The sequence below is a fragment of the Stomoxys calcitrans genome, chromosome 1 (assembly GCF_963082655.1).
Source record: "Stomoxys calcitrans chromosome 1, idStoCalc2.1, whole genome shotgun sequence".
Lineage (NCBI taxonomy): Eukaryota > Metazoa > Arthropoda > Insecta > Diptera > Muscidae > Stomoxys > Stomoxys calcitrans.
The window spans coordinates 271055030-271073061 of record NC_081552.1 but is presented as its reverse complement, the minus strand read 5'-3'; the positions used below and the strand labels follow the sequence as shown (position 1 = coordinate 271073061).

General features: G+C 39.7%; 1 protein-coding gene and 3 long non-coding RNA genes across 4 annotated transcripts; 3 read left to right on the top strand and 1 right to left on the bottom strand.

Moving 5' to 3' along the window:
- Positions 1-3222: 3222 nt before the first annotated feature.
- On the top strand, positions 3223-4511 carry LOC131998571 (uncharacterized). The gene is made up of 3 exons (XR_009398806.1): positions 3223-3612; positions 3691-3834; positions 3928-4511. It is a non-coding gene; the product is annotated as an uncharacterized LOC131998571 (long non-coding RNA).
- Positions 4512-9840: 5329 nt separating this feature from the next.
- On the top strand, positions 9841-11122 carry LOC131998573 (uncharacterized). Its single transcript, XR_009398808.1, has 3 exons — positions 9841-10224; positions 10303-10445; positions 10539-11122. It is a non-coding gene; the product is annotated as an uncharacterized LOC131998573 (long non-coding RNA).
- Positions 11123-12205: 1083 nt separating this feature from the next.
- On the top strand, positions 12206-13528 carry LOC131994078 (uncharacterized). Its single transcript, XR_009396418.1, has 2 exons — positions 12206-12720; positions 12773-13528. It is a non-coding gene; the product is annotated as an uncharacterized LOC131994078 (long non-coding RNA).
- Positions 13529-14524: 996 nt separating this feature from the next.
- Positions 14525-16659, bottom strand: LOC106095855 (probable splicing factor, arginine/serine-rich 7). The gene is made up of 2 exons (XM_013263262.2): positions 15945-16659; positions 14525-15884 (listed from the first exon to the last, which is right to left on the bottom strand). The coding sequence occupies exons 1-2, from the start codon at positions 16332-16334 to the stop codon at positions 14757-14759; spliced, it is 1518 nt and encodes a 505-aa protein (XP_013118716.2). The 5' UTR covers positions 16335-16659; the 3' UTR covers positions 14525-14756.
- Positions 16660-18032: the final 1373 nt, after the last annotated feature.

The window sequence follows — 18032 nt, the reverse complement described above, 5'->3', positions numbered from 1 at the left end:
TAGTTAGTTTTCAATCGATTGTGGATACTTTGCTTTTAAGCTTTAAACAATTTTTACAAAACATTTTTTGACTTTCTTATTAACTTTAATTTGTTAATTAACTTGTGTTTTTCCACCGTATTTTTGTTCCTCCAGTTCCTTTTTCACCTCTTTTACGGCTGGTACTATGTTTGGTTTTCAACGGTGAAAACAAATGTTTTTCAAGGTTACTTTTTTGAAATTATACAAAAACTCAGTGATAACATAATACTTTAAAGAAAAATTTTTCATATGTAAAGCCTGGTACTAGGTTTTTTTTGGGAAAATTTTCCCTTATTTACCACATTTGATTTTTTGGGTTTCTTTGGCTAAAATATTGCCATTTACATATAAAAATTATTATGGCACCAACCAATTTATCAGATCACACGAACAGCTGTTAACAGCCGATCAGATTTGACGGTATTAAGATGACAGATTTTTGTTTGCGTTCTCTTTGTTGTTATCTTCTTTCTCGCATATTCTCTGCTTATGTCGAACAAGTATCCACTCACGCATACAAATTTCTTTGTGTGTGTTGGCATAACGTCGATCAGCTTGATGACAAGATGGCGGATTGCACCATATGATTTGTGGTTGTTGTACAAATTAGACCAACTTTAATTTTTTCGCCATGCGAAAGAACGATTTTCGGAATTTTTTCGCAAAAAAGAACGTAGTACCAGGCTCTAGAAAGGGAAAATTTATCTATAACAATCTTGTCTCTGGTTCTTCTTCCTCAATCTGACATTCACTTGGTATGTCAGAGTTTATTAAAAAGATAGTACTAGACACTAGGTCGTCGGCACTATCTATGTTTCGTTTCTTTGACGTATTATTTTGTCTTTGGTTGCTGTTGGGTAGATCGATAATCTATCGATAATCACAACAATCGAAATTTTCGAAATTTCTAATAATAAATATCGATACTATCGTTAATTTTCCTTCACCTATATTACAAACGAAAATAAGAAGTCATAATACAATTAAGAGGTAGTGTCATTAACACAACAAAAAAATACCCTCAATGAATCTACCTTGATTATTGACGTAAATGCTTATGTCAAAATGGTTTTAGAGAGAAACGTTGTTTTACAATTTTTCTTCTTCCCCCGGCACGGGATGAACTTTGCTTTGTTGGGAGCTATCGGGCGGAGAGTGAGAGGCCGGGTGGTACCGGCTCATGCTTAAATAATGAGTGCATATGACGGTCGTACGACAAGGTGAGATATTGGCGCCATTTAATAACTAATGGCCATCGTGTTTCCGCGGCGATCGGTTGTATAGACCGGAACGAGCATGCTCACCTATAAGCAATCTAATGCACCGATAAGCGTTATTTTGGTTGAGTGACAAACCACGCGCCTTTTGCTGCGCACGAATTTCTAAAAATTAGATTATTTATGTCATTTCCAAAGCTAATTTCAATGGAAATTGGCAATAATGTGGTTTAATATGATTTTAATAAAAGAATTTCTCTAATTTACGTACTGCAAAACAATTTTTGAACAATAAACATATCCAATTCAAATGTTTTGCGCCCTGAAACGCGCTCCAAGTTGAGAGTTTGCTAATTCATTCCGTCAGTTGCTTAAGAGCTTTTGTTGTGTAACTCACACAATACAAACCAACCGCTTTTAATTTTTCTGGCATGCTTAAGTGCTGCGCGAGGTATGTAACTTCACCTTAGAGGTGGAGTTACATACTATTCGCGTGCATTAAAACTTTTTAAAATGCAACTCTGCCAGCAAATCTCACAAAAGCAATGCACAAAAGTTAAAGAATTTCCAACTTTAGCTGAGTATCTGTTCAGCTTTTCAAGCGAAATGCGGTCAAACTCCATATAAAAAAACGTAGTATTCTGCTTATAGTGAGCAAAATGACAAAAAAAAGGCAAAGTGGCAAATCTTGAAACCATAACATAATTACCAGGTAGTGTACCGCAAACAGCTGAGTAAAATTTTTTCTCGCGAAGAACACTATCTGCCAACGAGTTTTGGTTGTGTGTGTGTGTATTATAGTTAACAACCATAACATACACGAGCAACGACAAATGGCGCGAACTAGTAACATTCTCAAAATCAGAGTTGCACTAATCACTGATTTTGACAGATAGTGCACTCAATATTTTGTTGTTAGGCAACTGCCACTACCTGTAAATGAATATATCTTGCTTGAAACCAATGCCGGCATCATTTTTGTATGTTTCATTGGTTTCAATGGTTAGGTTTTCTTCATTTATTTGCGAAAAAATAAATTAAATGGAGAAAACAATAAGTGCAGATAAAAAAACGTGTTTTGGTATGGAAACAAAAACATTTGATTGCTGTCAAATTTCGCTTGCGAAACAATTAAAAGTTTCAGCGACTATTCCGAAAGCAAAATGGAATACCAACCCTTTGACCCTAAACGCTTTATTGGGACTCAAGGCGGATTAAAAGAGGTGGTCTCACGCGAACAGCCGTTAACAACTGGCCATTAAGGTGACAGATTTTTATTTGCATTCTCTTTATTGTTATCTTCTTTATCGCATATTCTCTGCTAATATATACAAACACTCACACAGATTTATTTGCGTGTGTTAGCAAAACTACGATCAGCTTGATGACAAGATGGCAGATTGCTTCATATGATTTGTGGTTGTTTCGCCATGATTGCGACTATTGTTAAAAATATATAACACGAGGTGATTTTTAATTTGCAAGTAATAAATTTAGTAACTGAAACTAAATTTCTTTACTATTTACATTAATATGCTGTCGTGTACCCAAGGGTCCACGTTGCCGTTGGAGTGAGGAGTCGAACTGGCGGGCGCTGGTCGCTGGCATTCGAGCACCGGCTTTTGGCTCAGTCTTTGGGGCGCGGTTCTTTGCCAATCCAACCCTCTGGCAAGGTGACAAAAAAAACAAAATAAACAACCAGCTGTCGGTGGTACGAAACGGACGACAATAGAACATTAACAAAACACCCACTGGAACGAACTGGAGGACATTACGGCTGTGGAATTGCCTGGCGCCTAAAATCCTTCATGGCGCCTCAGGACTTTGCCCACCCCAACCATGGCACCCCTCGTCCTGTAATATTAAGGGTACCCCGTAATCCATCACCTGTCTATCTTTGCCGCTGCTCAGTCACTTACCCCATATTCCGATGCTTTAGCCTTCCATCATCCTTTAGAAATCACCAAGGCAAGTGTTTTTGATAATCATTCTTGTACAGATTTCAGTATTTTATTGAGTAAGTAAAAGAATATTCACATGGTAAATAATGTAAAAAAAAAACAAATAATCAAAAAGGCAAAATTCAATTACAAAAAAAAACAAGATTTAGAATATAAAGAATCGTTTTCAAGCAAACATGAAATATATTAGATTTTGAAGGCAAACGTTAACACTGCTTCTACACATTGCCATTCACAAAGACAATATTAACAATCTTGAAATTTTTCTCTATTTTCAGAAGAATGGGTCGGTCGCCTCGTCAGCTCTAGATGGATGACCAAGAATCGCCAAAACGGTACTGCGGCCTTGATGCGGGCCTCTGCGGCCAATAAGGTCTCTTCAAGTTCTCGTCGGTCCGTCCGTCTGGTTTTCGGTGAGTATTGTCAAGTTTTAAGTGTATTTGTCGCAGTCTGTTTTTCTTGTCTAAAAAAGTATTCTATGTTTCTTTTAGGGTCTTTTTTTTTTGTTGTGCTACCTTTTTAGCACCGTAGGACCAACATCGGCTGATTGGAGGACGAAAATGTCCTTTAACTGCGTTGCTACCTAACCTAACCATGAGCTCATGTTTGGTTATAGCCTGTAACCCAAACAACGGGTGAGTAAAAAAAAGCACTAATGTTGCCCCTACCTAATCTATTTCGATTGTATACTTTAATACAAAAAAACCCTTTTTTAAACAAAAATAAAGCAGTCCAAGGGTCGAACGTCAGTAAAGCAGTTTGGTTTGCTAGTCTGGAGAAACTAAAAAGAGTACCTTAGGAACGCTGGGGAATGCAACAGCGTCTGGATCCCTCGCTGGTGGATGGTGTGCGTTGCGGATGTGGTGGTGACCAGTGTGGCGGTGACCAGGGTGTCGGTAGCCGATGTGGCGGTTGTTGATGCAGCGGTTGGTGATGGAAGCCTTCTTCTTTGTGCGGCAGTGGAGGTGGAGGAGGCGTGGATTTTGATTTTTATGTTTTTGACTTTTAGTTTTGAAATGTCCACTTGTTTATTTTAATTTTAATTTCTATTTCTTTTCAGGTTTTTAATATATTCCTTTTTTCAGGTATTTAACGTTCATTTCATTTCAGATTTTTGACAAAGTTTTTCTTCTCTTTTTTTTTTACGTTACCATTTCAATTGGCTCTTTATGTATCGTCTCTTCACTTTTCAGGCATTTCAAATTTTCTATTTCTTTTTTTTTTTTTTTAAAAAAACTGTCCTTTTTATTTTGTTTAAATCCGTTTTTTTCACATTCATATGAATTTAAATAAAACACATTTACCAAATTTATTTCTGGTCTTTTCTTTTACGTATTTTTCTTGTTGATCACTCCACCTCCGTACGCTGCCAAGTCCCAATCGAAAAAGAAAGAAGCTTCCTTGGGTCACCGGCCGGCTTGGCTTGGATTCGCCTCCATCATCAAATTTGACTTCCAGCGGGCACCAACAAAACATATGGTGGTAGCCATAATTGTCAATTGGTGTCAGCTGGCTGTCTCTTTCGTTGACAGAGGCGAATTAAAACCATCAGATGGCGCTGGCGGTCTTCTATCCGCTAACAGATGTCGCTAGGGTCGCACATTAGGCCGCACACTACAAACCAAACCATCCTTTGAACATCACTGTTAAAGGATGGGAGGGAGAAAAATAACAATTTCTCTCAGTGTATTCCATGCCATAAAGTGTATATGTTCCTTACGCCAAACCTATCTCACTGTGTGTAGGTCCCATTAATAATGTGTAAGTCTTCCTCAACTAGTATACCTTGAGTTAACCATTTTTATACCTTACGGATATACCTTCATCAAATTAATTGGAAGCAATTGCAGCGGACGGACGACGCGGGAAATACTTTTCACCAACAAAGCAAAAAAAAAGGTAAGTATTGTAAAAAAAAAATGTGTTAAATCAAAAGCTAGTAATAAAAAAAAATGATTGTTCAGTGTCCCGAAGTGCGTGCCCAACATTATAGAAATAAATAACAAGAAAATTGTGACCGGCGGGCCAAAGTGTTTGTGTGTGTGTGCCAATGAATGGCAAAGTAAAAAAACAAAAACTACGCCTTTTACAACGTACTGGCCCACAAAATAAATAAAATGAAAAGAAATCATCAATGCCACATGCCCCTTGTCGCCAGTGGTAGTGAAAATATAAAAAAAACAATGCAAAAATAATTAAATGTGCTCTGAGCCCTGTGTGTGTGATTGAAAGAAACAAACCGGCAAACACAATCACCGGCGTCGGCGTATATCTGATTTCATGAATGAAATGGTGAAAAAACAATATTCAAAATGAAACGCCTTGCAAATCGGAAAAAAAATTTAAAAAAAGGTAAAGTGAAAATAATTGCGGTTCGAATGGTGAAATAAAAAAGAATCCTAACCACAATTTAAAAAAACTCCAACCAACGTGGTAAAAGAAACGGTTCATTATGTGACAGTGTGCGTGATTCCATGAATATGAGTGCGTGTGTTATAATGAAATCACATGATCGTACGGTACCCCTGCCATTGTGTGTAAGCCACTCAATTCATGAATGGTGGTGGGGGTACTAAGAAGTGACTCAATGACTTTCAAACCAAATGTCCTCAAAAATTTTCGGTGGCCATAACGAAAAAGGTGAAGTGACGTTATTGTGATTGAATTTAAAGTGTCATGGTTCTACACAAAAGAAAATGGTCTTGATATAAAAACTCAAAAGTGAACTTAGTTCGGCAAAGTTACCAAAAGAAAATTAATAAGAAGGGAAATTATGGAAAATAACTCAATGAGGAAAATTACAAAAATGCACGAAAAATGTGAAAAAACCAAATTCTGCCAAGAAAATGAAAAAAACAAAAAAAAATTAAGAATTTTGTGTGAAAATTTGAAAAAAAAAAAAAAAAGAAATAATAATAAAAATAAGGAAAACGGAACAAAGAAAAATAAATTTCTCTGAAAACGGAGCGATATTAATATAGCCGAAAACAAAATTTTAAATAGAAATGCAGAACAAAAAAGTTTTTGTCTTTTCCTTAAGCTGGCAAAAAAAACAAGCAAAAAAACTTATGAAAAACTAAAATAAAATTGCGTGTTCTATTCGAAAAACAAAAAAATCAGGGCCAATAGGAGGGAATTTTAAAATATCAGAAAATCTTAAAAAACACTAAAGTGAAAAAGAAATTTATCCAAAAAAAATCCTTCAAACAAAACAAACCACTTTCATAACTAATTTGATCTTTTCTTCTTGTCTATCTTTCCAGGAAACCCACGTCATGGACCTGCGAACTCGCAACGGCTGCCTCGCTTGAGAGCGTGAGCCATGCCATTTGTGGTCTAACGCTGTGGTGTGCCCAAGATAAACGAACTGGTAAGTATCAAATAGATGGTGCACCTTGGTGTATCCTCTATGACTTCTCCTAGCCGCCTCTCATCACTCACCACGGCATCCCTCGCCCCATGTCCAAGATGCCATAGCGATAGAAAGACGGGTCGACCCGACATACACCGAGGTCGTCAAGAGGCTCTACCGTGGTTGAGTGATCTCCTGGGGCCGGCATCGAGAGATGACAATCTCTCGTCCGGACAAAACGCCTTCCGCCGCAACTCGCGTTCCATGTCCAAGATGCCATAGTGATAGAAAGACGGGTCACCCATTGCGAGGTTGACAGCGAGCTCTCCGGCGGTCGAGGCACCCCAGAGGTTGGCAGAGAGAAGTAGCACGAATCAGCGCGTAATCCTGCGCACATCACACCACGGGACCCCTCTTGGCGGTTCAGCACTCGCGAGAGCGTAAGACCACGAGTCCACTCCAACAACCTCACCTGGACCATACGGGTAAGTCCATGGTAAGTATTAACACCCTTTTACAGCGCCACCCTAAATCAAAAATTGCAAATATACACCCCATTGCACAATTTGTGCACTCGCCCAAGGATGTAAGCCCATGGCTTGGAAATATACGCACACTTGTATATTTGCCCACTACTGCCTTAAACACACACACACACCCACCATTCGAGATGAACCTGAGGTATAATATGGGCACGAGGCAAAAATCATTCGGACCTCTGCAACGATCACCACTTAAGTTAAGTATAAATCATAAAATACAATTCAAATCTAAATTCTCTTCTAATTCATTTAGGTCATCTTATGCTACAGTTTACCACAAGACGACGGCTGTTCTACAGCTTGTTCCTTACTGCTATAGAGATCCCTGGGACTTAATTCCTCTGCTATCTATCACAGGTGAGTATGTAATTCAATTCATATCTATCATATCTTAACCTATTTCCCCATAGGGTACAACTAAAACTAACTAAACCTACATTAGACCATGGCTTAATATTGGAAACTCCCAGCTACGGAAATGGAATTTCAGGTGAGTGATTTAATGCTTGTGTGAGCTGTCAACCGAAAATTTGCCTCTATTGGCCAAAGAATTTCACTCTTTTTTACATGTGGCTCAGAAGGAACCCCTCTAGGAACTGGGGAAACTTCACCAGAATCTCTTCCCAATCGCATTGGTAATCGGCCCTTAACTGCTCCAGTCTGAACATGAAATCTTCAGCCCCAATCGTCTTCGAAGTGCCATCAAATTTTAGCCTCCATTTCTCGACATCGAACTTTCTCGCTGCACTCCGGTATGTAGCTGCAGGTGACTGTGCTGCCTGCGCCTGGTACCCATATGCCGGCTGCGACGGAGGTAATCCTACCCCCATCGTTTGCGTTAGTGGCCTCGATCGGTCGAGCGGTTGCTCATGCGGCAAGTAAGCATTACTTGATGCCATTTGATATTGGGGTTGCGACCATCCTTGGGACGGAGGTGCATAAGCATGTGGCGCTGGCTGTTGCTGATTCGAACCCATGTAGTTAAGCGGTTGCTGGTGGTCACTAGCTCCGGGCTGGGCTCTAGGCAAATCCTGGGCTTGCTGGATAACCTGCGCTTCTGCACGTGCTTGAACTGGGCTTGGCAACGTATTCCGATTAGCTGCACTGTTTAAGTTGGCCATGCTCTGCTGTACCAGTTGTGGCACCAATAATCTTAATTTCTCGTCGAGCAGACGAATCATCTCCATTTGGCCTACACCAATCGCGGAATCAATAACGTGCTGCAAATGCTCGTCTGCATGCGTCTCACGCCTGGCCTCTTGGTTTTGCCTTACCGCCTCTTGCCTCTCCAGGTTTATATTTCGGGCTGTCAGGCTGCTGAACTCTGGCGTAGTTGGCGTCGAATTCAATGTGTCTGACACCTGTGTTACTGACACAGCTGGGCTTGAAACGGCTGAAGTGACCATCATTGCGTTGGCTACGCTTGTTGTTGTTGTGCTGGCTGTAGCCTGTGTAGTTGTAGTTGTTGACGTAGTTGTCGTTTCCATTTGAAGGCTGTTCGGAACAGAAGGTTCAATGGAATAACTATTCGCTCTAGTGACTACCATTTAAAAACTAAAAATCCAATGATGCAAATTCAAAATATAATACCCCAAAAACTCAAAAAATAAAGAACTAACTTCTATTATATCCTTCTAGGTTCGTATCCAAAATATGTTATCACGGATGGGGTTAGTGACTTACAGCTGCGGCTTCATAAACAGTTGATAAAAATTGGCAATTCCACACATAACAGGTAATGGCTATACACTCAAAACAATCAATTTCTCCAAAAATTAATCATTCTTGAAATTTTCAGGTGTCTATATTGTCCATTGCTGTTGATTGGTAATTGGGATCGTGACTGCTGCCTTCGGACTGTGCTCCATGGCGACTACATAAAGCTTTGCAAGTCTTTACCATGTAGGACTCACAGGAGCTAGGATTTAAATTTATTCGGAATCGGACGGACAGGCAGAAAGTCATAATTTGGGCTATTGGCTTTAAAACTATTGTGGAAGAAGGTGGAAAGTGTCTACCATTGTCTCCCGAGGAAGTCGCATGGCTCATCTGGACTCACAGCCACTTCGACACCAGACTTACTTCCCATGGAGGCTTTGGACGACACTCTGTTAATACAAAGTATCAGTGCCTCTTCAAGCTTAGACGTCGCACTCGACTAGCTTGTCTTATAATCAAACTGCTGTCGGGACTTACGCAAAACATAGAAGAAAACCACAAACACAAATATTAACAGCCACACAATTGAAACGGTCAACCCGATTGCTCGGGCCCCACGTTGGGCGCCATTTTTTTGTCGTGTACCCAAGGGTCCACGTTGCCGTTGGAGTGAGGAGTCGAACTGGCGGGCGCTGGTCGCTGGCATTCGAGCACCGGCTTTTGGCTCAGTCTTTGGGGCGCGGTTCTTTGCCAATCCAACCCTCTGGCAAGGTGACAAAAAAAACAAAATAAACAACCAGCTGTCGGTGGTACGAAACGGACGACAATAGAACATTAACAAAACACCCACTGGAACGAACTGGAGGACATTGCGGCTGTGGAATTGCCTGGCGCCTAAAATCCTTCATGGCGCCTCAGGACTTTGCCCACCCCAACCATGGCACCCCTCGTCCTGTAATATTAAGGGTACCCCGTAATCCATCACCTGTCTATCTTTGCCGCTGCTCAGTCACTTACCCCATATTCCGATGCTTTAGCCTTCCATCATCCTTTAGAAATCACCAAGGCAAGTGTTTTTGATAATCATTCTTGTACAGATTTCAGTATTTTATTGAGTAAGTAAAAGAATATTCACATGGTAAATAATGTAAAAAAAAAACAAATAATCAAAAAGGCAAAATTCAATTACAAAAAAAAACAAGATTTAGAATATAAAGAATCGTTTTCAAGCAAACATGAAATATATTAGATTTTGAAGGCAAACGTTAACACTGCTTCTACACATTGCCATTCACAAAGACAATATTAACAATCTTGAAATTTTTCTCTATTTTCAGAAGAATGGGTCGGTCGCCTCGTCAGCTCTAGATGGATGACCAAGAATCGCCAAAACGGTACTGCGGCCTTGATGCGGGCCTCTGCGGCCAATAAGGTCTCTTCAAGTTCTCGTCGGTCCGTCCGTCTGGTTTTCGGTGAGTATTGTCAAGTTTTAAGTGTATTTGTCGCAGTCTGTTTTTCTTGTCTAAAAAAGTATTCTATGTTTCTTTTAGGGTCTTTTTTTTTGTTGTGCTACCTTTTTAGCACCGTAGGACCAACATCGGCTGATTGGAGGACGAAAATGTCCTTTAACTGCGTTGCTACCTAACCTAACCATGAGCTCATGTTTGGTTATAGCCTGTAACCCAAACAACGGGTGAGTAAAAAAAAGCACTAATGTTGCCCCTACCTAATCTATTTCGATTGTATACTTTAATACAAAAAAACCCTTTTTTAAACAAAAATAAAGCAGTCCAAGGGTCGAACGTCAGTAAAGCAGTTTGGTTTGCTAGTCTGGAGAAACTAAAAAGAGTACCTTAGGAACGCTGGGGAATGCAACAGCGTCTGGATCCCTCGCTGGTGGATGGTGTGCGTTGCGGATGTGGCGGTGACCAGTGTGGCGGTGACCAGGGTGTCGGTAGCCGATGTGGCGGTTGTTGATGCAGCGGTTGGTGATGGAAGCCTTCTTCTTTGTGCGGCAGTGGAGGTGGAGGAGGCGTGGATTTTGATTTTTATGTTTTTGACTTTTAGTTTTGAAATGTCCACTTGTTTATTTTAATTTTAATTTCTATTTCTTTTCAGGTTTTTAATATATTCCTTTTTTCAGGTATTTAACGTTCATTTCATTTCAGATTTTTGACAAAGTTTTTCTTCTCTTTTTTTTTTACGTTACCATTTCAATTGGCTCTTTATGTATCGTCTCTTCACTTTTCAGGCATTTCAAATTTTCTATTTCTTTTTTTTTTTTTTTAAAAAAACTGTCCTTTTTATTTTGTTTAAATCCGTTTTTTTCACATTCATATGAATTTAAATAAAACACATTTACCAAATTTATTTCTGGTCTTTTCTTTTACGTATTTTTCTTGTTGATCACTCCACCTCCGTACGCTGCCAAGTCCCAATCGAAAAAGAAAGAAGCTTCCTTGGGTCACCGGCCGGCTTGGCTTGGATTCGCCTCCATCATCAAATTTGACTTCCAGCGGGCACCAACAAAACATATGGTGGTAGCCATAATTGTCAATTGGTGTCAGCTGGCTGTCTCTTTCGTTGACAGAGGCGAATTAAAACCATCAGATGGCGCTGGCGGTCTTCTATCCGCTAACAGATGTCGCTAGGGTCGCACATTAGGCCGCACACTACAATGCGTCAATGTCATTAAAATTTAAAAATTATTGGGTTGCCCAAAAAGTAATTGCGGATTTTTCATATAGTCGCCGTTGACAAATTTTTTCACAGCTTGTGACTCTGTAATTGCATTCTTTCTTCTGTCAGTTATCAGCTTTTACTTTTAGCTTGCTTTAGAAAAAAAGTGTAAAAAAAGTATATTTGATTAAAGTTCATTCTAAGTTTTATTAAAAATGCATTTACTTTCTTTTAAAAAATCCGCTATTATTTGGGCAACCCAATACAATTTCTACCCACATCCCCACAGGGTTGTATCGTTTAAATGTAAAAATATTAACAATATGTTAAAAAAAAAACTTTAAAATCTAATCAAACCGTTTGACAAAAGATTCTATTTGGATACAACCAAGATATATTCATTTAAAGGTAGTGTCAAAGGCTTGATATCACAGCTGTGACATATATCTAAATCTTAAAAGCATGTTCTATTTGATCCGATATTCCACACATAAGCAACACAGCAGTGTTCTATTGATGAAAATACAAATAAATATAAAAAAACATTTGTAGAAGATAAGTTGTAAAATAAAGTTTATTTCTAAACCCACTCTGACATTTCAATTTACAGCATTTGCCACTCAAGGTAGTTTCGTTGGGGGCAGTTTTTTGTTGTTGTGCTAATGACCCTATCTCTTAATTGTACCATGGAGCTACATACTCAGCTTAATTTAATGCCTCAATCGAACACTGATAGCAAAAAATCATTATCATAGACAGATGTTGTTCGAAATATATAAACATCTTGCACGAGGGAAAACTGGCTAAGCGTGGACAATAAATTATAGAAGTGGTATTCCAATGGCTCCAAAGATTATCAGTCTGTTAATGAATCCCTTTTGTTGGTGGATGATACTACAACAGCCAATGTTGTTGTTGTAGCCTCATTTTCATGTAGAGGTTGCGATCCTCAACAAGCTCCTGTAAGTGAGCAAACTCTTTCCGGTCCAAAGGACCGATCGCCGCGGGAACAGTGTGACCATAACCGCCAACAACCCGTTGTCACATCGAGCATCATAGGCACTCAATATTTGTGGAAAAATCGGTGCTGCCCGGCCTCTCGCTCCGCTCGATATCGCTGATTGTCCGCGACTGCCGTTACAGCTACCCCGTATGGAGCATTTTACTATCCGCAATCTGTGAACGCGACCGGTAGCTTGCAGCTAAGCTTTTCGTGGCTGAAATGAACACCACACAGATTGAACCTCAATGTTCCAGCCTGTGTGGTGCTCACAGCTATCCCGTGCCGGGTAAGCTTAAGATCCTTTTCTTTAATTGCTAAACCTTTCTTTTATCCTTTAGATGCTTTCAAATTCGATGATCATCAAACTCTGGCTCGAAAGATAATGACAAAAATTAAGACAAACCAACTGCTGACGATATCATCGACATTGTGTTACAAGCGGCTTACAGGCTTTTAGGAGCAGTCACACAGTCTCTCCTTTCTCGACATCCTCATAGACATATGTTCCAGCCAAAGTGGTAGAACTCTTCCACCTTCCGGGGACATGCGTATATTCCGAAAGCATATGTCCGGCAAGGCAATACGTTTTCCAAACCATGGAACCTATTGTGGATACCATGATAAAGAGAAAATCGGGCGAAATATTTATTTGGGAGCTACAAGAGAGAACCTCTAGATCAAGCGGCATATCAAACAGGTCTAAACAACATTCATGCAGACACGATAGCAGATGCGGTAAATGGCTACCGGGTGAAAATAGTCCTTGGAGAACGACCGACTCCCATTGCACCTGAAGAAATTAACCTCCCTTGGCAAACCAGAGTTGTTCTGGCACAATTACGTCCCGGCAGATGCAGCCGTCTCAACTCCTACAGAGCAAGGATTGATGCCGACTTGAAAGATGTGTGTACCAATTTTAACCAGGGACCGCAAGATACACGTCACTTGTTTTACTGCCCGGACAGACCCACTCGACTCAGACCTAGATCCCTGTGGACGCACCCCATCTTAGTCGCAGAGTTCCTGGGTCTTGACACTCAGCAGAATCAAGCAGACGAAAGATAGAACACAATAAACTGCCACAACAACAACAACTAACTTGATGCCATTTGTCTGTGTGCTAAAAAAGTGATATTGATCTGAGACCCAACAAAGAATATATACTCTTGATCGGTATTACACGTCGATCTATTCATGTCCGTCCGTACAATTGCCCAGTTCTCTTAGTTTGTGTTTCTATTTCTCTCATTTTGCCTGATATGTACACACACAAGGGCAAGTTTCTTTGATTGTGTTGAGAACAATGTCATTTTTGAAATGACATCTATGATTTGTGGTTGTTGTACAAATGGACCACCATTAATTGTTTCGCTATGCACCTATTTTAGCACTGCCCTTATATTGCGGGGGTAGGACTATGACACACAGTCCTCTCTCGCTCTCGAATACTATAGGGGCTTAACATGGCCCTTTTTGAATCTTTGTTTTCGATGGCGACCCCTTGGACCTAAGTTCCCTGAGTGAAGCTGATAGCGATTGAGGTTTCCACTGTATAATCTAAGTTTAAGAACCATAACTGCGGCAGACAAAACCAATTTATAACATTTTTTAAAGTTGTTGCAAATTGCACATTTTGCCCATGAACATTCCACTAAGGAACAGGGGCAAACTTCTCACATATCAATGAGCGTAGTCCGATTCAAATTAAACTCAATGATAAGGGGCCTAAAGCCGGGTCCGAACGGCGTTCTGTAGTGCTACACCATTTTGGAGAGGTTTTTACATGGCATAGTATCTCATGAATGTTGCCAGCATTAAGAGGGGAAAACCAACGCGGAACATTTTTTTTGATGGTCTTGCAAGGATTCGATCTCAGGCGTTCAGCGTCATTGGCGGACATGCTAATCTCTGCGCTCGTGGCCTCCTGAATATATTCACCCTTATTCCGGTTGGCGATGGCGTAGTCGAATGTCGCAATTTTTACAAAATGATATTATGGTTGTTTCGGACGTTAAGACCGAAACGAGCTTGCTCGCCTACAAGGATCAGCACCGCTACATGCAAATGTGGGTACAACAATAACAACAACATTGAAAGGGGGAAAGTACTGTTTATTTCTTGTCGCCTAGATCAAATTAATGCAAACTATCTTTAATCAAGATAAAAAAAAGTAAATGCTTACTCCTCATGAAGGAAACTTATATAATCTTAAAAATAACATTTTTTATCTGCATTACGAAGTGAAGAGTAGATATTTAAGTTTTTTTGTATTGAATAGACATTAAAATATTTTATATGTATGAAAGTGTATTTAAATTTATTTCATGGGGAATTAGATATATCCATGTTGTCCGATTTTTCAACGCTGACTGATTTTCGAAATTTTGTATCGGCACTCGGTCTAGTGTTTTTGACGTCCGTATCTTCAATAATAGGTTTTAATTTACGATCAACTGGTGTACGTGATCGACGCTTTGAGGAGGATGAATTGTTATTAGACGATTTAGAATTAGGTGGTACAATATCTTTGCCGCGGCTAGAGCGCGAACGAACGGAAGCTGGCGAAGGAGAAATTGAACAGCGCTTACTATGTGAACGTGAAGAACGGGACGTTCTTTTCTCTTCGCGTGTGCGGTGAGAACGCTTGCGATCACGAGAGCGAGAACGTTTTGTGCGCGAGCGGGATCGCCGAGAACGAGAGGAGCTTCGACGATGTCGAGAACGTGACCTTTTACTCCGACGATCTCTAGACCTTGAACGCTTGGATCGGGAACGCGAACGGCTTTTGCGTCGTGATCTTGAACGTTTATGAGATCTAGATCTTTTACGAGACCGAGATCGCCGAGAACGTGAACGGGACCTACGTTTAGATTTACTGCGTGAACGCCTACGCGTGCGAGAACGCGACCGCTTTCGTGACCGTGAGCGATGGGAACGGGAACGACTTGTGCGACGATCTCTGGAACGCGAGCGTGAACGAGAACGACGCCTTTTATCTTTAGCCAACATACCAATTACTGGATCAATTGCAGCGGATATCATATTCTGAGCTTCCTTTACAATTGTCATAGCTTCTTCGATTTCTTTTTGAGCTGCTTCGTTGGATTTTGCTTCAGGCTTAATAATGGCATCCGTCGAGTGGTATACGCTTAAAAAGCCCCCTTTAAACTCGTGCCCATGCATTTTCAAAGCGTTAATAACACTCGGCTGTTCACAAAACTCAATCATGCAATACGTTTTATTATCCTTCTCTGCCCAGCGTGCATATTTCACTTCTCCTGCTCTTTGGAAACAATCCATTAGATCGTCTAAGCGCCATTCATTCTTGACGTCGCATACAGTTATTGTCCTGCGAATTTCCTCTATCTTGCGCGAGTCATAAAATGATGGCAAAGCTGGATACTCCGGGAGATTATTCTCCATTAGCTTTGGGTCATATGTCTTAATAACCTAAAAATATATAAACTGCATTGAAAACTTATTCGATAGGCATATTTAACGCTTACGTACTTGCTGTGGTGATTGCCCCTCAATACGATTTATTACCTCGGGCGGAAGTTTAGAATCGGGTTTTTGTAAGCCTGGGACAATTGTACCATTTTTTGACATTTCCAAGGCTCTGTACTCCTCGGGAATGGCCAAAACTGGTATTACAATCAACGCACGGTCTATAAAAACCGTGTTTGTTAGATGCTGAGCCACCGCAACGCAGCTACTCTCCATGTACTTAACGTAGCATATGCGAGATTGAACAGGACAAGATACATCGCGGACAGTAGGGTATAGACGTATTTCCTCTATTTTTCCAATATTACCAAACAAGGCTTGCATCTGGTCTTTTGTAGCCTGCGGGGCAATATTCGTGATTTGTATCACGCGTGGCCCGTTGCCACCAGCCATGTTGACAAGGCTCTGCAGCAAAAGTTCTCTTAAATTTTCCTTTAGTAAACAAAAGACTTGCACTCCACACCCAAACGAAGATTCGTAGGAATGTATAAATCCTAAGTCCTCTTCTTTCCACCTATTACTTAGAAAAAGTAAAGTATTACCAAAACTTATTCCGATAATTGCAAATATCTATCTAGAGTATTTTCTCTGCCCCAAAAGATCAAAGTCGCTAGAACAGGGATTTAGAAATTTTTAACGACGCCGGTAAAGAGTTGCAGGCAACGGCCTATCTAACATATATAGGCAAGATTTAAATAAAAAGCAAACAAAAATATTGTAAAGAACTAAAGAGGTTCAATTAGAAAATCCAAATTATATAAATCTTTTCATAAATACTTCCTAAAAACCGAACTTTAATTACCTTGCCTGGATTAAGACGTCTAATTCAAAGTTGAACTCTTCTATAGAACGCCGTCGCTAATAAGCATCATACCAAACGCCATTTTGCTTGAAGGTTTTACCATGTTACCATATCACATACACATATATTATTCGTAGATATGAAGGAGGGCTTCCATTTTCAGACTAATCGCTAAAGCTCCCATTACATGTCATATATCCTTTAAAAAATACCAGCTCTGAAAGTTGTACACATCGTGTGATATGTACGAAGATTTTAATATAATAAATAGATATTGCAATATGATAAATAGATATTTCGTAATAGTAGTGAACAAAACCATGACATAATTACCAGGTAGTGTGTGTGTATTATAGTTAGAACCATACCACACACCAAAAATGAAAAATGGCGCGAACTAGTAAAATTCACAAAAATCGGAGTTACGCCAAATACTGATTTTGAGAGATAGTGCACCGAATATTTTGTTGTTGGACAACTGCCACTACCTGTAGATGAATATATCTTGGTTGGACGTACCGGATTGACCCGATGGAGTTCGTCATCGGCAAGGGCTGCCGCCTCAATGTATAACACACTGCTACAACAACAACAACTGTTTAATGAATTTCCTACTGTGTAAAATCTGGAATTTTTTTCGCTTCAAAATCTTTAATCTAAAAAATGCAATTACACCAGAACTCGCCGAAAATCGATGATTCGACTATTTTTTCGGTTATCTCGTTGTAGTAACAGACTCATATATATATTATAGAAATGTTTACGATCTGGATTTAACTAAATCCACAAATAAATCTTGTCCGTTTACACTGCATGGTTGGGGATTTAAGTGACATACACAAGCGTACACGTGTATGCATGAATGTGCATATCACACACATACATACACAACTCTTGAAAACAATTGCATATTTTGGTACCTTAATCGATTATTCAGCCATAAAATCGGGTTTATTTAGGATTTAAGAATAAATCATGCAAAAATTAGACTTAATTTTGTATGGTAAAACCTGCAAAAAAACAGAGGATTGAGCACTTCAATCTCGAAAAAGTCATAAATCGGGATTTATGGCCAAAGTAAACGTACTTTTACGATTTGATTTGAGATTTTTTTACTTTCTTTTTTAAAACGCTCTATTTCACGTTATTTTTGGTAATTTTCCCTGCATTTGAATTTTCGATTGTTTTGACTTCAAAGTCGATTATTCGACTTCTTTAGGCAGTGAAAGTCGACTTCTAGTTTTCGACTGACTTTCCCAAAAAGTCGATTAATCGATTAGTAGAAAATC

Excerpts from the sequence above, each read along its gene's own strand:
- LOC106095855 (XM_013263262.2), bottom strand. The coding sequence starts at position 16,334 with ATGGCTGGTGGCAACGGGCCACGCGTGATACAAATCACGAATATTGCC. Across the intron at positions 15,885-15,944 it reads AGGGGCAATCACCACAGCAA|GTTATTAAGACATATGACCC; the intron begins GTACGTAAGCGT and ends ATATATTTTTAG.